The following is a 22,919-nucleotide window of genomic DNA, read 5'->3' as shown; positions in this document are numbered from 1 at the left end:
GGTGTTTGACTACTGGCTCTATAACTTCACGTCCTCCAGATGTAACATGGTGCCTATTTGTTTAAAGTATTGGACAACAAAATATGGCCTTCGTTTTTAAAATGTTAACAATTCTGTATTGTGTCTCAATCCATTACATGGATTATTTGGAAACCATATTGACCACATTCTTCATCATTCTGCATTTATGTTAAATCACAATCCATGTCGCTCTTTAATTTGGTTCTGACAGTCACAGCAGTGAAAGTATTAGAATGTGTGTGTTTTTGATTCTGCTGGTTTGTGTCAGATTGTCCTCTTCACATGCCTTATGTCTGACACTGTTGCCGCCCCCTCTTCTCTCTCTGTCTCCTCCTGGCTGCTGCGCCATTCTGGACATCCCATTGGTGGAGGGCAGAGGAGGGCACCCCAGTTGAGCCCTGTGCAGGAGGCAATTGTCTGCCAACACAGAGGCAGGCTGCGCAGTCTGGACACAGCCATGAAGCCACATGCAGCCGTGCTAGAGGAATCTCCCCAGGATTATTAGCATTGTTAACATTTGGTTTCCAGGGAGCGTCTGGCCTCCAAGTGGACATGGGAAACGTAAACTTTAGCCGGACTAGATTTTAGAGTTCATCCCTGTCCTCGCCTGTCTCCACCCGGGACGTCCATCATGGAGGTGGACAAGACCGAGCTGGAGGAGGCAGGAGCAGAGCCCCTGATCCACAGTGTCCACGGGCCACACCGGATCAGGCCGTCCTCGTACCGGGCGCTGCGCAGTGCTGTGTCCACTCTGGCCCGCATCGACGACTTCACCTGTGAGAAGATTGGAGCTGGCTTCTTCTCCGAGGTCTTCAAGGTGAGTCTTGCACACGCTTACAACCCAAGCTGGTCTTTAGGTCCCCACGGTTACTAAGGTTAGGGTCACCCCCCCACACACACAGTGAGACTGACCCTGAGGTGGCTGGTCACTAACTTTCCCAGACTAGTCTTTGGCCAGAGGGAGCGAGGGTTTAGTCATTCATTCTTCTTCTTTCATTCTTTTTTTTAATCTTTTATTTCTGTACCAATGGATTATAGCTCAAATTGAAATTGTGATCACATTTTGATTTATTGCGCGGCCTTATTGTCAACTTTAAGCAAATGATTCTGGTGCAGTTCAAAACCGTTCTTGTAGAAAATGTATAACAGGCATTTAGACTTTTCATTGGTGTCTAAACTGATCCGGCTTTTGGCAGTGGATGAGGTACAAGTAAATAATGCAGTATTTGGAAGGATGTGCTAGTACAAGATGACGTTACACAGTGGGATTTTCTCCAGAACATTTAAAAAAAGGAAACAGTCACATTTAGAATAAATGGTTTACTGCAGTATCCCACATCCCGGGCCAACTTTTGTTACCATTGAGCCATCTTTTGTTATATGCAGAAAACTTGAAGATAAGTGATTGTGTTGATACATTTTCCTTATTTGGCTATATAATGCAAAATGGTAAACACTGATTTCACTGGTGATTACAGCTTTTGTGTGCTTGTTCCATGTTCTGTGATATGTGAGAAATGATTTTCCAAACCCATTACAGCTAGAGGTCAGAACTTATGTACGTACTATTATACATTATTGTTTACATCATAACAAATCTAAGATGGATGACCCCGAAAGCAACCTTTATGTCCAACATTCTGAGCTTAAAATGACTTTATATCGTCTGAGCTTTTCTTGCCGGGTCCAGACATTTCAGGCTTTCTGACCCCGATCTGTAATCTGTGCCTCACTTCCTTTCACAAACTAAATGCACTGTTTCTACAGCAACCACTGCATCCCAATTTGCAAAGGTGACGACTTTGTTTAGGGTTGTAACCACTGATTATTTTTGCCATTCCAGTAATCTAGTGACTATTCTCATGATTAATCAATTAGTTGATCAGATTGCAAAAGTCCTAATTTAAAGGTAAAGGATGCCACTTGATGCTTGTATACTTTTTCATTTAAATAAGTACATTTTCCGTGTCATTGTGCTATAATTCTTGCCTTTGTCTGATCTATAAAGACGCTTTTTACCACACATAACATATTCCTAAATTAGTTAAGGTATCTCAACATTTTATTAGTTGCAATTAGTGGATGAACTTGTTTCCGCCTTTATTTAGTTGAACTCGTTATATAAGGGATTTCCCCCCACACACGTTTACTGTGACCCCAGTGTTGTGCAAGATGGCCGCTGTTGTTGTTTGGAGGGGTGTAAGTGGATCCACTGTGGACAGGTAGCGTTGGCACACACGTCCGTAACACTACACCCCTCATCAGACTCAGACCTCATCCCTTTGTCGTGGTGCCGTTCACCTGTACACCGGCTGATTCCAACAAACGCCTCATTAGTTCCAGGGACGCCAGCGTGAACGACGGCTCGAAGAAGAGGCCACCAACACTGACCTTTTGCCTCACACGGTCATGAGGAATTTCTCAGAAGCAAGCTGCTGTTTGTGATGAATTATTAGTGCTTGTCCCTAATGGCTTGTGTATTAAATGCCATGGTTAATGCGGCTTTATGGTGCTTATATAACTTTGCATAAAATAATTTTGCAATATTGATCTAAATCGATATCAATCAATACCCTTTTTTAATATGTTGACATTTTAAATTTCATAATGGAGGCAGAATTAATTATTTTAAGTCGGTACAATAAAATTTAGCAATTTCATCTCAATTCCTCATATTTTGTCATATTATATGGTTAATACCAATTTCGTCATTTTAAATTTCTTTTGTATCCATTAAATAATTTACTAACGCATCTCAAAAGGTCTAAGGTTTTCAAAACTGCATTTTTTGTTATTGCAATACTTGAACCTCACCCATGACAAAGGCACCTTTCGGCACCTTTCTGATGGATTTATTATCAGAATAATGTCGTGGGGGAAATGAGTGCAGATCCTGTGACCAAGTGACGTAGACAAATGCTCGCTAATATTCTGCACACATATATTACACACTTCAGTGCAGTGGAAAAAAGTGAAGGCTGCAGCATTTAATGTATTAAGGGATGTTTAAATGTTAGGATTTCCTCAAGAAAAGTCATGACATGGGGTCCACAAAAACGAGACAAAATGTTGACATAATGTATACCAAATGGTGCAGTGGACAAATTTGACAACAAATTTTATCATTTTGCTTTTTAGACTGTGGCTTAACAAAGGTGTAACAGACAATACTATTAGTGTAGTATTAATGTCAGACGATGGTTGATGCAGAATATAACCTGAAAAGCACTTGGACTCTGATGGCCACTCCTTCAGCCGTGCCCTTTGAATGGTTGGTGCACATGCAAATGTCACTGTGTTTACTGCCTTCCTGTCAATTCCCCACTCGGCTCTGGATTGCCTTGGCGATCTAAATGCAAAGTTGTTAGCGTGGCAATCAGTCATATTTAAAAGGTGTCATACTGGTCATCTGTTCACATGTCCTGGTTCTATGCGAAGACCAGAGGGTTCAGGCCGGTGTTTTTTTGTGTTTTGCCTTAGTTTAACCGCCTCAAAGGTCTGTAGTTGACAAGAGGGCTTTGAAATGGACGTCCCGCTAAAAGGACTCTGGACTCCTGCCATGTGTTTGAGGCGTCACAGATCAATAGAGGCTCTCTGCAAGCGGCGAGGCAGCCATTCACCGGCGCTGTGTGCAATTGTGCAACGTGAAAATCCCAAAGCAAAAGGCGAGAAAGGAAGGAGCACACGTGTCAGGACAAATCCTTCAGGTGCCGTTTTTCCTCTGCCCTTTATTTACTTCAAAGGGAAGTTTCTTGTTCCAGCAGCTCCTTTTGCCCCACTCTGCACTGAAAACCTGAGCAGCTATAAAAGCGCTCAATCACAATTAATGGCCGTATCTCTCAACACTCGAGTTGACTCCCAACTATTTGTTATCAAACTCTTAAAGCTGTACTTCTATTGGCTTACAGCTGTTGCCTGTGTATATTTGCCAAACAAAAAGGACTTAAGTAGTACCTTTCAGGGAATGTCTGTAACCTGGTTAAAACCACAAGATCACTTAAAAGTTTTATCATTATAACTCACCACTTGTACTATAAGCATGCTACACTAAGGTATGTCATTAATGTTTAAATTATTAGCTATTATAGGCACTTGGAGAACTATAAATGTGAATCTCATACATGGACATGTTCGTTAAGGCCATCAAAAGGGGATATGTAGGCCCTGTTCTATTAATTAAAATATATTGGCATCTCCAAAGCCCTTAATATCAATGTCTGCATCAGCCGGGTCCTATTCTATAATACAGCCACTTATAAAAACTAAAAGTATGTCAAAATATAGTTTAATTTAAATGAAAAATGGGTAGTTGCATCATGGTAGTTTATAAGTTGCATACTACATATAGAAAATATACTATAGGAAGTGCTTTGTATACTTTCCCGTAAACATTGGCCTATTCGCTGCTGTTTTGACTTCTGATATTTATCCAACCCAAGAACACTTTGGCATACAGTCATAATTTCATGTCAGACACATGAACAAAGGGGAAAGTTTGTTTTGACTGCAGCTCAGATCTGTGACGGGGTGGGAGGTCTGTAGTCAAACGCTGCCATCATCACAGTAATTATGGCACAGTCTGTGATTAGCTGCCACTGATGAGGCCAGTGTGGGTGGATCACCTAAAGCTCATGATATGGTAATAAGCATGAGCAGAGTAAAAGATGCAAAGCACACAGTCAGCTGCTGGGGACAGGAGAAAATCCCAACAACACCACTAAAACCACTTCTATGCCGTCTCTTGATATTATGTGGGTCTTCTGACTAAAGCATGTTTTTTTGTGGCATGTTTAGTTGTCCTTGCCCCAAGTGGAGGAGTTCAAGTATCTCGGGGTCTTGTTCACGAGTGAGGGAAGGATGGAGCGTGAGATCGACAGGCGGATCGGTGCAGCGGCTGCAGTGATGCAGTCGCTGCATCGGACCGTTGTGGTAAAGGGGGAGCTGAGCCGAAAGGCAAAGCTCTCTATTTACCGGTCGGTCTACGTTCCTACCCTCACCTATGGTCATGAGCTTTGGGTAGTGACCGAAAGAACAAGATCGCGGATACAAGCGGTCGAAATGAGTTTCCTCCGCCGGGTGGCTGGGCGCTCCCTTAGAGATAAGGTGAGGAGCTCGGCCACACGGGGGGAGCTCGGAGTAGAGCCGCTGCTCCTCCACGTCGAGAGGAGCCAGCTGAGGTGGCTCGGGCATCTGTTCCGGATGCCTCCTGGGCGCCTCCCTCGGGAGGTGTTTCAGGCATGTCCCACCGGGAAGAGGCCCCGGGGAAGACCCAGGACACGCTGGAGAGACTATGTCTCTCGGCTGGCCTGGGAACGCCTCGGGATCCCCCCGGAGGAGTTAGAGGAAGTGTCTGGGGAGAAGGAAGTCTGGGAGTCCCTGCTCAGACTGCTGCCCCCGCGACCCGGCCCCGGATAAAGCGGCAGAAGATGGATGGATGGATGGATGTTTAGTTGTGACGGGGGAAAAAAAGTTAATCTTCACATACTTGAGCAAGTTGAGTCAAAATGATTCAAATCTATAGTTTGAATCATTGAATAGTTTTTGTTCTCTACATGCTGCAGACTGTCTCAAACACAGTGTCTTTATTTGTAAAAGGTAATTCTGTACAGTATTGTGCTTTATCATTTTACTATCTTTTTATAATAAGTTCAATAGTGGTAAATGACCAGGCTTAAAAGGGACTTTGAGAATTCACCATTTAACCTAAGAACACTTTGTAGGTGTTTCATTGTCATTGTAATCACAGCGGGGCAAAACCATTCCTAATGTTCCATTCACCGATGATCCATCTGTGACTGCCTATGATTACTGTCATTGTTTGTATGAGCCCCGTGTGGCGCTTTGCTTTAACTGAGACGTCAGCGCGGCTGAACCAGTGCAGACTTAACTTTATCCCTCTCCTTTTGGCTCTAGTTGAGACCTGTAGAATACCAGTCTCAAGCATTTAGCTTTGTTTGTGTTTTGCACCCAGAGCTGATCACGTGACTTTACGCTCTTCATTGCAACTGCAAGCTATTGCTTCAATGTTTTAGTTTCTTTTATTAAAGTGTTGGGCAAGAGTTTCACACTATTGTTTTCTATGGCCTGATTTCTCTGCGATTAGCTGCGTTTTCATGGGTTTGATGGAAGGTAGAGCAGCTTAATCTTGAGGTGGTAAACAAATGAGTGATTTGTACACATGGCACAGACTAACCCAATTATCAGAATGTCACGAAAACATTTTTTTACAAGCTGACTTGCTTTGTACATGCCTAAAGCTTAAAAATCATTACCAAAGTATTTGCCCTCAGTCTTTTATTTTCAATCAGCTGTGAGTGTCATTATGTTAACAAAAGCCTCGTAGAACATTTTGAAGTACTAATAAATGTCTTTATTGTATTTACTGTACCCTGAAATTGCAACCTCCAGGCTTCACTTTCTCTCGTTGTGAGAGGTGTGTTTGAGGATGGAGATGGACCCCAGCCTGTCTGTGGCGGAGAAGAGCTGGCTCCCCCACACCAGTGGCCCCCAAGCCCTGTGAAACCTCTGCTTATTTCACAGGAGCGGCTCATTCTCTCTAAAAGTGCAGGTTGAGGCTCCTCAGGGAATTTCCTTTGAGCCCCTGACACTTCAAAGTACAACGGGACAGGACGCTTCCCCACTCCCCAGTTATGAACGGTAATAAATTGGACAAAAGATGCTGTATGTAGTAATGCAACCAGCCACAAATCCACTTTTCTAAAGTGCATTAGGCTGGTCAAACATCTACTGGGGATTCTTGCAGAGTATCCATGAAATCGTCAGTAATCCTGGAGCAGTCCTGTGCCGTATGTCGCTGAGGTCTCGCTGAAACCCTCTCGACTCCGGGCCCTTGCGCTCTAATGACAGAGGCCACATATCCACATGTCTGGGCTGGTGAGCTGTGGGGCCCCGCTGTTGCTGACTCTAGCACTCTGAGTCAGTGCTGAAGGAGAAAGGCGTGTCTGTGTACATGTAGTCGGGCTTTGTAGATTTCCGTCTCTGTAAAGGTGTGGTCCTTGGCATTTCAGTTGCAAGTTGATAAAGACTGATGCATTATGACTTATGTATTGAAACAGACTTGTGAACTTTGTCAGGTAGTTAACCTTTAGTTGTAGCGGACTTGCAATATAATCTTTTAAACTGATTTTATGGCGCGTTTGACGTCTGCCTGGCATGCATGGGGGGGATATGCAATTAAGAGATCAATAATGAGTCAAAGCTGGACATGGGTGCTGAGCTGTCTGCACTGCTGCTGGAAGTGTAGAAAAATATAAATATATATAATGGAATCTGAATGTGTCTGAAGAAATTGTAGCTTCACTTATTTATTTATATATATATATATATATATATACATACATACATACATACATACATACAAAACTGCATTAAAATAGGTCTGAATCCTTGCATTTAAACACACTTAAGTTGGGCGCTTGACACAGACTAAAAATCTTACCATATAATGCGTTTTGCTCCTTTTTTTTTCTTTTTTCTTTTGTCACAAGCTGCATTTTGTTAACGTATAGAAGTGAAACTGTATTTTATTTGCTTTAGTCTCGGAACGGTGGATCTGGCGTGTGGCAGATTGACTCTTAATTGACTGACTGCTTAGTTAATGGCATTACTCCCTCCACTCTAATAAGCTTTATTACTTTAGCCTCGCTCCGTTGTCTACTCCTCGCACTCATCTTTCATTACTTATGCACTAATGAAGTCAAACCCCCCCCCCCCCACGGTGCCCTTTCACCTGCTGACATTAACCGGAAAGGGATTGATTGTTTGGGGCCAGGTAGTAAAGACTGATTTACCTCAAGAGTCTGAGCCGTAACAATGTGTAACTGTGACTTGAGGCTCTAAACGGGAACAAGTGATGTAAAGATGCTGTATTTCCCCCCCCCAAAAAAAATCCCAAATGTCAAATGAGACATTTTAACCGTTTCAAGAAATTAGTGAAATAGTGTTGGAATTAAAAATAAGTCTAAATAGTTTAAGCGTGTTTTTGTAAAGATCAAATAGCTCTTTATGATTCGTTACATTTTATTTTGCAAACGCCTCTCCATGTGTGTTTCTGTTGAAGTCCTCTCGCCCCTCTCGGCAAATGTGCATTAGCCGGAGGGAAGCCGGTCTGGTCTCCACGGTAACGTACCAGACACGGCCATCGCCATAGCAGCTGGCTTGGGCTCCGAGCAGCCAAAACAAATTAAGAAACTTACTGTTGCTGCTTATGTTTCCAAATCCACCAGGGAGCGGCAAATGTCCTGACTACTTTTAATAACAGTATTAAATTATTTCCAGCGACTGCCAGCGTCATCGTGCAAAAAAGCAGCCATATATTTTTAAAGAGGATGAGTCAGAAGGCAATTTTCAGCATTTTCTCCCTTTTATCTTTTAGGATTACAAAGATTACAAAGTTATTTTTTTAAATCAATTTTAGAAAGCATGAAGTCATTGTATTTAGTTATTATTCTGTTTCCCACAACAATAAATAAAAGCGCATTATTATCAATGAACCGCATCATAAAGGAGCATCCCAAACTGAACCAAGTTTGTGTTTGTCACAGGTTCAGCACCGCGTGACCGGACAGATCATGGCCCTGAAGATGAACACGATGCCCTCCAACAAGGCAAACATGCTCAAGGAAGTGCAGCTGCTTAACCGCCTGTCTCACCCCAACATTGTCAGGTACACCCCCTGTCTCACCCCAACATTGTCAGGTACACCCCCTGTCTCATCCCAACATTGTCAGGTACACCTCCCTGTCTCACCCCAACATTGTCAGGTACACCCCCCGGTCTCACCCCCCTGTCTCACCCCAACATTGTCAGGTACACCCCCCTGTCTCACCCCAACATTGTCAGGTACACCCCCCTGTCTCACCCAAACATTGTCAGGTACACCCCCCTGTCTCACCCCCTGTCTCACCCCAACATTGTCAGGTACACCCCCCGGTCTCACCCCCTGTCTCACCCCAACATCGTCAGGTACACCCCCCCGGTCTCACCCCAACGTCGTCAGGTACACCCCCCTCGTCAGGTACACCCCCCCTCGTCAGGTACACCCCCCCTCGTCAGGTACACCCCTCCTCGTCAGGTACACTCCCCCGTCTCACCCCCCCTCGTCAGGTACACCCCCCCTCGTCAGGTACACCCCCCCTCGTCAGGTACACCCCTCCTCGTCAGGTACACTCCCCCGTCTCACCCCCCCTCGTCAGGTACACCCCCCCTCGTCAGGTACACCCCCCCGTCTCACCCGGTACACCCCCCTCGTCAGGTACACTCCCCCGTGTCACCCCTCCTCGTCAGGGACACTCCCTGTTGGAAAGAACTGTGTATTGCCGTGTGTTTTCTACAGCATAAGAAGGCGCTTACCAAATGAGTATTTTTGTTTTCCTGTTTCCAGGTTCATTGGCGTGTGCGTCCATGAGGGCCAGCTTCATGCTCTCACAGAGGTTTGTTATCAAATGAGGGCTTGAAATCATAAAGTTTCACAATGGCATATGCAACATGTCACATAACAACACTCAACATTTAAAAACTACATACATTTTCCAATCATGCAGGTTTTGCTATAAACACACTTAACACATTCATGCATCATCTTGTTTTAAACATTATGGTTTTAACACTGACACTCACATAGTTAGGTAATGTCAATGTTCTTCTGGTTGCAACCTTTATCTTGTAACAGTTGCTCTACAGCCAATGTTACAAGGGTCGGAAATTGATGGCATATTAGAGATACAGATGATTGTATAGTTGATTGTTTAAAGCTACAATCATAAAGTTGGAATGCAATTGAGCTAGTGAAATACATTTTGTTAAGTTATATTTTATATGTATAAATAAGCTAGAAGTTATGAGATTACAATAGCCATACAGCCACAAAACATTTTTAATTGTGGCTTTACCCAAATATATGCACAGACATACATTCTCAACTTCAAGTCTTTATATTTGTTATACTAGATATGTGTTAATCAATGTGTGCAGTACATAAATGGGGGGAACCTGGAGCAGTTGTTGGCCAGTGACGTGTACCTGTCGTGGAGCATGCGCTTCAGCCTGGCCCAGGACATCGCACGAGGACTGGAGTATTTGCACAGCAAAGGCATCTTCCACCGGGACCTCACTTCAAAGGTGACATACACTGCCCTCCACAGTGCACTGAATGTTCCACAATAATCTGCAAGGAAAGGCAACATGTGGGGCTATTGGACAGTGAAGTGACACCTTATCAGCCTTAGAGAAAGACCTTCCAAAAAATGTTTCATCATTGATACAGGCCAGGAGAGACATTAAATTCTTCCATTATGCATAATTCTATAATAACTTGAAGGGCTTTCCACAGGACAAAGTGGAATAGAAACTTGTTTTTTGCTCACCAATGGTGCAATGGTTTAAGAGGATGCATATGTGTTTTTGCTACTACTGTAGTGTTGTGGGTCAGCGCTTTCATGGATCTATTATAATTGGGTATTACTAGCTTAAACCTGTCGTGAGTTGAATTTTTTCTTAAACCACTTTTTTTTTTTAATCTATGGCTTTAACTCTCTGCGCTAGCAACTCTCGCTCTGATTGGTCAGAGCAGTCAGGTGGTATGTGAGCATGCACTCTGTGTGCATCCTCAGTGCACATGTTTGGAGGTTGGACAACTACCAGATGTATGTACCTAGCAGCTTAAGGCTAAACTGGTGATTCCCTCCATAAGTGCGGCCCATTGACTCGGTGACGGAAATGTTCTATGACCTGAGCTCGAACTCTTTCTGTTTACTCTATGGAGACCTAAAGGGCATGGTGTCATTTCAAAGATGCTCACAAGCTTGTCTTATTGGACACGACTTTTGTTAATGATGTTCAGCCAGATAAATTGGCAAAATGCTTTGGTCCAGAACAAATGTAAATGCAGCGTTCCTCTTCATGAAATTGTCCGTATGGTAAGTGTAAGATGGCAGAGTAACATTAGAATGAACCCGTATGGCTTGTAAAAATGTTAATAATAAAATGTTAATGTGTAATATCCTCCCATGCGTTTATAGAGCCAGTACAATGACTAGGGTCACAAGGCTGTAACCTTTGTGGCTATTCGAAGCCAGAATAAATAGAAAAGTTGCGTTAGTAATAGAATAATTTAGCTAGATCTATGCCAAAATCAAAACAAATGTCATGTGATTGGTTGGTGCTCAAAAGATTGATTAAAATCTTTACGCTGCGTCAACATTGGGACGTTTTTAAAAGTCCTTAAACATTGAACATATTGTCTTATGGCTCTCTCCACAGAACTGCTTGGTGCGCTGGGAAGACAGTGTGTGCACTGGAGTCGTGGGGGACTTTGGCCTGGCAGAGAAGATCCCAGATTACAGGTCAGTGACTCATCAAACCCTCCATCAGCACTCGCCGATTAAACCATTCCTACACTTCGGCATTTACTTCCCCTTTTTGTCCAATAATCTCAAACCTGGGCAGCTTTTTCCAAACCATGCAGTTGGTGCTTTAGATGTGGTTGCCCCCCTCTGCACAGTCAGTGGGACTATGAATGTGAAATCTGATTTTGAGCAAGGGGAAGTAGACACAGGCCTGACTCACAAAGACCGTGTCAATATTTAATGTGAGCTGCCATGACATACCCTTGTGTGTTCCAGGTGCCTCTGTCACTTCCTCCGTGTCCAGAGCCCCACGTTCATTATGCAATGACATTTATGTGAATAATAAATTCACCACCAGCAGTTCAGAGCAGACTATAAATGACCAGCACAGTTGATTCTCTGATGTCATTTTCAAAAATGGATTTCTTGTATAAGCAAACCATTTAGTGTGAATAGGAATATTGGAGCCCTGTGGGTCACCTACAAACTAAATCTACTTATATTAATTGTATTCCACAAAGAAGTTGCAGAAATGCAACATGTATTTATTTTATTTTAAGAATATTTTTTTAGACTTTTCATGGATTGGCTTTGGGATTGGGATATAAGAACGTGCTCAATATTATATACAGTGAATAAGAACTGCTTTGTATATCTATGCTAATACAATGGTAAAAACTAAAATGTATTTAGAAGATGAGCAAGGAAAACTGAAACATTTATATTGGGAGAATTGACGAGTGGTGAATAGTTTTGATGGCTGTAAAGCAATAAATGATATGCCCAAAGCAACAAACAGCAACTCTGAATCCCTGTTGTTGACATTTACTGTCCCATAATAAATACTTCTCCTCTCACAAATCCCCTGTGGGGGAGAATTTCACGTATTGGAGCTCATTACTCCCGCTAGTGGTCTGATAGCAGTCTGCGTTTATGTTTGGAGCAGTGCATCTATGGTATGTCGACGTTACTGTCCACCATCTCAACCTCTTTTATACCATTGTTGATGGACTTTAGTTTCACCCAGAATGCATCACAAATGCATCTGCGGTCTGTGAATTCGACACATAACCTTATTATACACGGGTAATGGTGTCGGCCCATTTGCTCTGCCCCCTCTTCCATTTAACTCGTGTGTCTCCTGAGACCGAGCTGCCACTGCAGACGTTCTCTTCCCAGTGGGCCAGAGTCAAGTCTCCTCTGTGATGCACTGCTTATGGGATGTTCATATGGTAAATGCCTTATGGTGCAGTACATTATTTATCCGTGATAAATCTGGGAGTCTACTTGATGGTCTTTTGAGGGGAAACCTTAGTGTCTGAAATAAAGTAAATAATATGGTGTGTCCATCCCCGGCCCACATGCCTGACTCCTGTAGGCTCTTTGTGTACTCTGCATACTTGTAGCTATCGGACAAACCTCTGTTTGCCCCGGCTTCTGCTTCAATAGCTGTGTGTGGAATACATTTGTCAAACTCAAGGGCATGTGTACTTTAATATCACAGTCAAACAGCATTATGTGTTGACAGGGCTTTCTAATGTGCGTCTGTGGGTTGGAATACTACCACAATGCCTCGTGTTTGGGAACAGGAGGGTTGGGGAAAGCACACCAAATAAGGTCAAAGTATTCCAGTGTTCCTCCTTACGCTCTGGTACTTGCTTCATCCAAAGTCACTCATTTTTTTGTCACTCCTTTTTTAGATGCACTAATAACATTTTATACATTTACAATTCCTTGTTTACAATAGCAGCTGACTAATTCCACCCTCTCCCATAACTGCCTTGGTTGTATTTTCTGCCTCATGATAACCACAGAACAGATGGAAATAGAACTCAGGAAGTATCTGCCAGCGGGGTGTTTGTGTGTGTTTGTGTATGTGTGTGTTTGTGTATTTGTGTTTGTGTGTGTGTGTGTGTGCGCGCGCGCGCTTCCTTTTTAATTCTTTGCAAATTGTGCAACTGTATCAGCACATGACTGAAAAACATTGCAGTTTCGTCAACACAGGAAGTGCAGGCAAAAACCAATGACACTCCAGCTTTTGACAAAGCCGAGTGATTGCTGCATGCTGCTCGTCAGTGTGTGCTTTGTGTTGCAGAGATGTTTACATTACAACTGGAACTGCTACACTGCCAGTTAAACCCTCTGCATTTTGCACTCCTGCCTCATTGCTGCCCCATGTGTGTACAGTACAAGCATCATTATAGGCCCTTTTTAGGTTTTAGAAACTGTTGCTTATGAGGCCTTGCTGCACTGAACTAGTTGTTCGTCACTTACTACCAACCCTTTCAACCATTGCGTTAGTGCCGGTGCAGCAGTATAATATCTTAAATCTGTTTCTGTCTTTATCCTGCAGTGATGAACTTAAGCAGGAGCCCTTGGCTGTAGTGGGCTCCCCCTATTGGATGGCCCCGGAGGTACTCAGAGGAGAAGTCTATAATGAGAAGGTACTGATGGATCACTGTCGTCACCGACTCTGACTCTGCAGGAGTTCAAAGTCCAGCACGAGTGATAAATGAAATTTCAGTGTGGGCTGGGCTCCTGGAGCAATATCCCTTGGAATTTGGTTACACAATAGTACATCTGATGCATTTAAAGTTACTTTTAAAGTGATTTCATTTGAATTTGTCTTGCCTACAAACAGACATTAACACAAACCGACTACTTTGTTTCCAGCTATGTTTAGGATGTACAAAAATATCAGTCCTAAGATGAAGACCTCTGACTTAAAAAAAAAAAACAGTAGTGGATATTGTGGTATATTTAAAGGGCACCCAATGGAAATGTCCTCTTTGTGTCAGCTCTTGTTGTGTTTTGTTGAGCCTTAATATTAATTTGCGCTTCCTGTGCCGGTCCTTGCTTTTCTGTCTGCAGGTGGATGTGTTTGCATACGGCATCATCCTTTGTGAGATTATTGCCCGGATACAGGCTGACCCTGACATAATGCCACGCAAAGAGGTACCATTTCTTCTGAACAATGCAGACTTCTATCAGCTCGCTTTGTCTTTTTATCTCACTTAATTTTACAGTGCGATTTTATTTTTTACTCTTTTTATATCTGGTAGCTTATGGTTATGACTCATTCATTGTTCATCATTTTATTTTGTGTTGCATCGAATCACAAAGACAAGTTCCTATGTTTTTGAATTTGGTTCATTGACAATGGCAATAAACGTATTCTGAAACAAGCAGATATGAGAATACTGGCTTCTGGTTTCTTGCTATAATAGACTAAAAGTGCAAAAAACAGCAAGTTGATTGTTTTAGGGTTATACTTCTCTACTCCATTTAGCTGATACTGGTAACTAATGTGATTCTTAAAAATATCCCAGACTCATTCATGTATATCCGTACTATAGTACTTTTACTGTTTTATCCTAAAAGCTGCATATATTAGGTTTTTGTCTTTTTCCTTGCAGGATTTTGGTCTGGATGTGGAGACGTTTCAGCACATGGTCGGAGACTGCCCTCCAGACTTTCTAGATCTGGCTATCACTTGCTGTAATGTAAGACACTGATCACTTCCTCAAATTCAGCACACATTTCATTTGATACTTTAATTTCCTAAACTGTGTTGGGTAATACAGATTTTCCTGCTTCCCTTAATCGTTGTTGGTTTTTTTGTTTGTTTTTCTAGATGTGTTCAAAGCTGCGTCCGTCCTTTTCACAAATAATGCTGGAGCTGGAGCAGAAGCAGGCAGAGGGGAAACAGAAGGAACAGACTCCAGTTAACGGTACATTGTTGGCACATATTATCACCTTTTGAGTAAATTAGAGGGAAAGCACAATTTTTACAGTTTGACCCTCAAGATGAACTCTAGTTCCCCATGTATTTCCCCTTCTGACTACATTTAACATGCCAGATTTGTAAATGAAAATACTTTTTTGTCCTTTTTTTCAGCTGCCTCGCCTGCCGTTAATTCTCTGCGTCGCCGTTCCCTCTGCTTACCGACGGACCCTCGCCTGTCCCGCAGCAAGTCGGACATGCTACACCACCCAGACACGCCCCCTTGTGTCATCCTCACTCCTCCCACACGTGTCAACCCCTTCTCCCAGAGAGAGGACCTGAAAGGAGGCAAGATCAAGCTTTTTGATACGCCCAGTAAGTCAGTCATCTCCTTGACTTTCACGCTGCCCCCTCCTCCTGAAACCTGTGACGGGGCAACTGTGCCCAGGGACCCTGAGCCGCGGAGACACAGGCGATGCCATTCGCTCCCCTGTACCCCGCCGCCCCATCTCACCTCTGCCCCCAAAACAGTCCTGAGTGATGGGGAGGACAGTGGGCAGGTGAACAGTGTGAGTGAAGAGGAGAGGCTTTTGGGGGAGAGCATAGACTACAGTGGGACAGTGGCTGGGGACTCGGGCCTGCCACTCTCCGTTGAGCCTCTGTCCCTGGAACTATCAGAGGAGAAGGAGGCGGAGCCCATGGACTGTTCTAACTCTCCAGACGTGCAGAACAGCAATTCATCCCAGTATTCAAAGTTGACCCCACCTCCCTCCCACTCCTCAACCCCTCTGTCAAACAGCTGGGGGTCCGCTATCTCTAATGGCCCCCCATGTCTCCCCCCTCTCACTAACCTGGACAATAACAATGTGGTTACTGGATGTCCTATTGGATGGACGTCTCCAGATCCACCCACTACTTTGGACAACAATAACGGGTATCATTCCACACCTAGTGACCCAGGGGCCATGTCCCCGTTTGGCTCGGGCAGTGGGAACTCTCTGGACCAGGAGGAGGTCATCTCCTGCCCCGGCTGCTGTCTGCCAGGACTGCAGTTCCCCTCTGTGTGTCTCCGCACTCCGCAGAGGAGAAATGTTTATAAGAACCTGAACGGGGACACAGCAGCCTCACATGGGCTTCTGGGCCCAGGACCCAAAGGCCTCCCCCCCTCCCCCACCCCCACAGCGACCACCTCCAGCCTGGTGCCTGGACTCTCACTGCCTGGGGCACAGACTTAGACCAGCCTGAAACACAAAGAAATACAAACCCAATCTAGCCTGACCAGCAGGACTTCTCAGAGTACTGTGGGTCTGGTACCCTTCTATTACATTCTTCTACCTGCACATTCACGGAGCTTGAGTCAAAATAAATTATGAGTTTTATTAAATGCTGAGTGCTTTATTATTAGTTGTTTGTTATTCAGTTTATTCTGTTAGGGCTGTTCCCAAAGATTGAATTAAGTTTACATAAAATTGATCTTAAACTGTTAGAAAAAATGTACATTTTAAATGAAAGTGTTAAAACTGTTTGTTTAAAAAAAAAAAAAAAAAAAAAAAAAGGCAAGAATGACACCAATTGACATTGGCTTGTCGGGCCTTAAACACCAAACATGAATGCATAAAATATCCCAGGTTGCTCTAACTCATTCTTCAAAAAAAAAAAGTGTCTCTTTAAATTTGCACAGTTTTTACTCCGCTGTAGACACTTCTTTTCCAGACATTTTGTGCAAAGGCTGCTCCGCAATGAAAAATGTATTAATGTTGAGCGCTTCATTTTAACTGCCTCCTTCTGGTTTGGAGGCCAGTGTTTGGTGACCTCTGCTGGGCTGATGGCGCCACTGTGCCTGTGTCCTGACAGCACCATGTGAACTCTAAATCTGCAGATGTAAAGATGCCTTTTGACTGATACTGCTGATGAACCAAGGAATGTTAAGCTTAGTATTACTGTTGCAATGACTCTGTTTGGTGCACTTCAAATGTATTGTTGCAGATAAAGCTGTTATTATTATTATTTTTGGAATGAACGGTCAAAGACCTGCTAATGAGATGTACAGATTATTATTTAAAGACTGTATTCAATAAAAAGATAGAATGCACAAACTTTGTCAGGTTCTTGCCTTCCCATCGACCTACATCTAGTTAAAATGCAGTCTATTAATTGTTCAGGTAACATTACTAAAAGATAAACAAGGATTTACTTCTATTACAATTTTATACAATACTATTAAAAATCTATGCATGACTATTGTACTATGACTTGTTTACAATTATAACTAGTCATATATTTTAGGTTCTTGTATTTATGTTCAATTAAGTTCTAAATTGCTCCATGTAGGCCTTTGAATAATCTTTTATGCTGGTTAAAAGGTCTATACACTTCACAAATGTTACACTTCAGTTCAGTCTTTATTACTTTTAAACAGATTTATTTAATGGCTCTTAATCCAAAACCATGTCTCATCTTCTTGTATCCTCATTCCAATTTTCTCATCCCCTTAAGGAGATTATGATCTTTCCTCTCTCTTACAAAATCTCTGGCCTCCCAATTAAATCTTTATCTCCACCTCCTGCTGTCCTGTCCTGGGCTGTGCCTCTCCTCTGCCGCTCCTCTTCAGTGAAAAGTTGCTTGTAGACGGGCAGGTTGGACCACAGTCTTCATTGTCACGTGGAACAGTTGATGGCGATTCAAGATGTGATTTCTCATCAGCTGAGGTCCCTGCTTCATCCATGGTTCTTCCTCCTCCTGTCCATCAGTGGTGAGATGTTACACTTAATGCAATATAACGTCGTCTGCCTCTGTACCTGCCGTCAAGTTAACGGAGTTGTGACATTTGGGCTTAACAGATCAATGTGTGGTGCTATTTCTGTGTGTGGATGCTGTGTGTCCGTGCAGGGTCGACTGGGATAACGTGCTACACCACTCTGGAGTCGCTGGACTTAGGCTGCCTCCTGCGGTGGGATTGTCCTCGTGCCAGTCCTAATGCCACCTTCAGCGTGCAGACAAGGTCACAGGGGTAAGTCAAGTCTGCACGCACATCGGAGACGGCTGCTTTCCTTGAACAACCTTAACATAATTGAAACAAATGAGATGTTGGAAAACATCTTTGAGATCCTAGAGAGCTGTTACAGTTTTACCTTGCAGTTTACTTATATACAGTAAATTATGTTAAGGAAATATTTATGTAATGATTTCATGTATAAATAAAGATTTGAGTAGTAAATATTTGAGTCAAAAAATAGTTTGGCAGGTTCACATTTTCTTGCATCTCTTTGTTGACATATTAGTGCCAAAAGTGTCCAGGGGATTTGATAAATGAAATTTGGTACATGAGTAAACTAGGTCTTGACAGAAATTGGCATAAACATTCCAAATTTAAAGTTATTAAAACTTGAATAAATCAAGCTTAGAATTAGATGCAGTATCAACAAACATTTCTGTTAAGATTGTATCATGTACGGTAAAGTTTGGTGTGTAGGTGGTACTTTGAGGGCCGATCTTAACTGTATTTTTGAAAAAACGACCTTTGAAGATGCAAAGTCTCATCAAGTAGTTTTTAAATAAATCTTAAAACGTCTAGTTCTTGAGAGAGCAAACTGACAAAAACAATTGAGATAAAAAAAAAAGCATTTGTTAATTTTAGAAGTAAATTTTTTACTCTATTCTAATAAAGTAAACCTTATTTTTTTATCCAGATTGAAAAATTTAAATTGAATTTCCAAAGCCGGTCATATATGAGGAATAGTAACATAACGTAATATTATCTTAGGCAATAATGGTAATAATAATAACATTTTCTAAAGAAAAAAAGAAGGATTTCACTGTTTTATGGTGTCAATGGTTTGATTGATGGGTTTTTTTTACATCACCACATACTAATAGGCTAATATTTCTAACTTATAGTAGCCAGAATAACTCGACCCACTATAAGTACAAGTTTGAAATGACAATACCCTTTTATACATTATTATGAATTCTTTATTTTTGAGCCAGTCCTCGAGGGTCCAGCCTGGACAGACTGGCAGAAGAACAGTTGGAGCACTGAATTTGGAGATGTCATGATTATCGTTTTGCATGCAACAAGCAAAGACTATTACAATGGAATCATACAATTATTTCATTTGAGTGTTTTCTAAATAATGGTTAAATTGCTTTGTAGCCAAATGTTAATGCACATTTTTTGTACACAAATTAAGGAAACATATTTTACTAGGTCGGCATTCAAGGTCAACAATTCAACAATGGTTTGATCAGATATCTTGTGTCCACTTCAGGGGCCCATGGAGGGATGTGTCGTGGTGCATTTGGGTGTCTTCTCACACCTGTGACGTGTCCCAAGCTGTCTCCAACTTTGAGGTGGACAGCATGGTGCGCGTGGGGGTCCACCTCAGCCCCAGCGCCACTGTGTGGATGAAACCGCGCAAGTTTGACTACACTGACTTTAGTTAGTCATTTACAAAGATTAAGCATTCACATTTTACACTTAGACACAGGAGGCAAGGTGTCATGCCCTATGACTCACTTATAGTTGTTATGATTGGTGTTTGTGATGGAGGAATCGGTCAAATCTGTAGGCCTAATACTAGAATGTTAGAAATGCATCATAAAGGCTTTGGAGCGTTTTCTTTTTAGTAGTTGCTTTAGTTGAGATGTTTAAAATTAATTATCTGTGTCTAAATTGTGTAGTGCTGTTGTTTTGTCATAAGGAAAAACACCTGATCCATCTGGCCAGTTAGAATATGTTGATGGTGTTTGGTGGTGGAGAGATTTGCTATTGACATAAAACATCACGGGCAGGCTGCCCCAGGGCAGTTGTGGCTGTAAAAATGGCTGTCAAAGGCGTAACATCAGACAGTTCAGACATTGCATCTGCTCTGAGGGCTGAGACCCTGCGGGGCCCACTAAGGCCCTTGATCTCCCCTTCTAGTGCTGGCTGTGTTACACTTAAACTAAATTAAATAGCACTTGTAGAGTATGTCATGACTGTACCTCTGTGGAGGGCCTATCCAAAAGCAAGCAGACTGTCCAATAAAACAACAAATAAAACCAATCAAAATAAGAGCAAAAATATGTATGCTTACAAGTTACTATAATTGCAAGCTTCCATAATTTAATGTACACAATTTCATTGCACAGTAACACCATGCATCAAGATTGTCCATACTCAATACTATACGGGGCTTTTTAATGTGAAAAACAAGATATTCTGATTATACTGTAAATCCTTGCACCTAAACCCACATCCCCTGTGTCCCGGGCCAGTCTTTAGTGCCCCCTCCGTGTTCCTGTCTCTGCGAGAGGATCAGCTGCTAGTCAAGGTGCAGTTCCCATGTGCGACCAGCAGGCGGTGCTCAGCGCGACACTGCTGCCCCATCACTGAGCTCATCGACCCCCTGACCACAGTGACACTCTACAACAAGCTCAGCGAGTACCAGGTCAGACACATGGAAATTGTACCATCCAAATCCCATTTTTAGAACTTACAAAAAGACTATATATATATATATTTTGAAAACTGTTTGTAGTATGTATTTTCCACGTATATAATAAAATTGCAAATGTTATTAATGCATTAAACCTCAAGCAATGTGAGTGTTTAATACCATTGTATATTTTGATGATAATAATAACTAATAATTGATGATAATAATAAATCATAAATAATAATAAAAGACACATGGGCTCTTCTATTCAGTCAATGGGCCAGCCAGCACACGGAACATACAAAGTGTAGGGTCACGTCAAGAGCAAGATTGTGATTCTTTTCCATATAATGGGAAATAACTTTGAGAAGATGGATGTAAGAGATGGTGAAATCTACAAGTTGGAAAATGTTGCAAAAATGATGATTATCATTTTAATGGTTTTGTTTCTTCTGTTTCTGTCCCAGAGCCGCACAGTGTGGACCCATGAGACCTTGTCCTTCGTGGAGTTCTCTGGTTTAGCTGTTGGTCAGAACTACTGCGCTGTGGCCAACTTCTCCTTCCCAAACGTCAACATGGCCTCCTCCCCCAGGTCCAGTCCTCAGTGCATCCAAACCGTGTCCTACGCAGGTGAAGAGACAAGTCAGAGTACAACATGAACCACCAAAATGCAGTTCAGTCGCCCATACGTTTTGTCCCACATCTGTGTTCCTCAGGACTGGGGCCTCTGCTGATCGTGGGGGTCGCTCTGAGCCTCTTGCTGCTGCTCCTTCTGCTGCCAGTTTGTGGAATGTTTCTACAGCGACCAAGAGCGGCCTCACCAGCCTCACCAGCCCCCAGCAGTCAGCCTAAGTCACCGGTCAGTACCCCATCCATGGTCACAATTTAGTGAGAGATGTATATGTTTATTTATCTACAGCTTTATATATATCACTTCACCCTTTATGTGAATTTACTTGATATTTGCACCATCTTTTCCATTTAAAAATAACGGTCCCATCCTTGACTGGTTATCGACCTTTGTTCAAACACTCAACATGAACAAACCCATGAGAAGAATATTTGCCAAGAAACTATTTTTTAGCACATTTCTAATTCTGTTTATTTCAATATTAAAACATTAGCAATCGCCTTTTCCCCAAGCCCAGTTTCCTTGGTGAAACCTCCTATTTATTTAGCATTTATAAACGTTGTGGTATTAGCTGTTTGTTAGTATTTTGCAAGCATTGGTTTCAAATGATTTACACAAAATCAAAATACATCAACTCAAAAATTTGTATTCATGCAGCCGCCTGTCCGTGAACCCGTCTCCTTTGTGCCTGTGTCCTTGGTGCCTGTGGACCCCGGGGACATTCACATTGAACTCTGTGATAGAGAGTCATCAGAGTCCTCCTCCAGTCTGCCCTCCATCCAGACCTCACCTCCCAGGCTCCCCACAGAGAGGCTCCAGTCCAGATGCCACAGAATCACTCTCTTCTGAAGAGACATGTGGAACCAATGAAGACCGACACTGACATGACAACTGCCCTGTTAAAGGTGTTCAACTGTCATTTAGCTTACCAGTATTTGTTTGAATGGAATTGTCACTTGGATACTATGCTTTATTTCATGTTAAAGTAGTGTTTTTTTTCTTTCTTTCAACTGTCTTTTTTATTGATAAATAATCAATGAATGACGTGTACAATATTTGGCCAGACCGGGTCTTTTGGAGTGGGGTTTGCATATTTCGCCCCGTGCTCATCTACTCAAAATGTGCACAATAGGTCAAATCCTCCAGCTAAGGTCCTCCTGATCAAGTCTAGTCCATTATCTGGAGATGGATCCTGTCAGAAGCTCTGTGGCACAGAACTGTAGAAGGATGGGGAGAACAAATTTAGACGCATAAAGGAATGCTACAATTCATAAAAAGTTTTCTGATCCATGTGTATCTAATATTTTCTATGTCCCTAAAGGACTTGATGTCTGATTAAAGTTCTAAAAGTCTAAATTGCTATTTCACTGTGGCAGTAAAAGATGGCGTGGGCTCATGTTTGGCAGAGATGAGTAACAGTGGCGGCCCCTCAGGGCTGACCACTGATGGAGCCGTGATGTTTATGAGCTGATCCAGCGGCAGCGCGCTTTGCCCCCGCGCCGCTCTTTCTGCCAGTGATTTCTCCTTTTCATTTAGCACCGTGCTCCAGCGCCTGTCCAACCTGACCAGCTTCATAGACCATGCAGCCCCACACGTGGACCGCTCATCACTCTATCAGTTTGTTTTGTATCTGACTCACCACTGCCCTTGCTCCGTGACTGACAGCTTCAGATTGCCTCCTTTTGCTGAGGTTGCACTCTTTCTGCCACATTGGGGAGCTATAAGTGTGGGTCCAAGAACTTTTTGTTTGCCTTTTACCT

The 22,919-nt window shown here is 42.6% G+C and overlaps 2 protein-coding genes across 2 annotated transcripts; both read left to right on the top strand.

Annotated features, from left to right (window-relative positions):
• Positions 1-268: 268 nt before the first annotated feature.
• On the top strand, positions 269-16,377 carry tesk1b (testis associated actin remodelling kinase 1b). The gene is made up of 10 exons (XM_072458866.1): positions 269-838; positions 8,586-8,707; positions 9,425-9,473; positions 10,015-10,161; positions 11,302-11,384; positions 13,741-13,831; positions 14,259-14,342; positions 14,804-14,890; positions 15,022-15,118; positions 15,286-16,377. Exons 1-10 carry the CDS (start codon positions 653-655, stop codon positions 16,344-16,346), a joined length of 2,007 nt encoding a protein of 668 aa, XP_072314967.1. The 5' UTR covers positions 269-652; the 3' UTR covers positions 16,347-16,377.
• A 1,385-nt stretch (positions 16,378-17,762) lies between these two features.
• On the top strand, positions 17,763-22,023 carry LOC140371775 (uncharacterized). Its single transcript, XM_072458982.1, has 7 exons — positions 17,763-17,863; positions 18,001-18,121; positions 19,380-19,549; positions 20,368-20,540; positions 20,996-21,158; positions 21,245-21,387; positions 21,817-22,023. Exons 1-7 carry the CDS (start codon positions 17,785-17,787, stop codon positions 22,006-22,008), a joined length of 1,041 nt encoding a protein of 346 aa, XP_072315083.1. The 5' UTR covers positions 17,763-17,784; the 3' UTR covers positions 22,009-22,023.
• Positions 22,024-22,919: the final 896 nt, after the last annotated feature.

Source organism: Eucyclogobius newberryi, unplaced genomic scaffold (assembly GCF_026437365.1).
Source record: "Eucyclogobius newberryi isolate DKJ021-1_F unplaced genomic scaffold, fEucNew1.0.hap1 SCAF_22, whole genome shotgun sequence".
Taxonomy (NCBI): domain Eukaryota; kingdom Metazoa; phylum Chordata; class Actinopteri; order Gobiiformes; family Gobiidae; genus Eucyclogobius; species Eucyclogobius newberryi.
The sequence above is the reverse complement of the archived record's forward strand: the minus strand, read 5'-3'. Positions and strand labels throughout refer to the sequence as shown.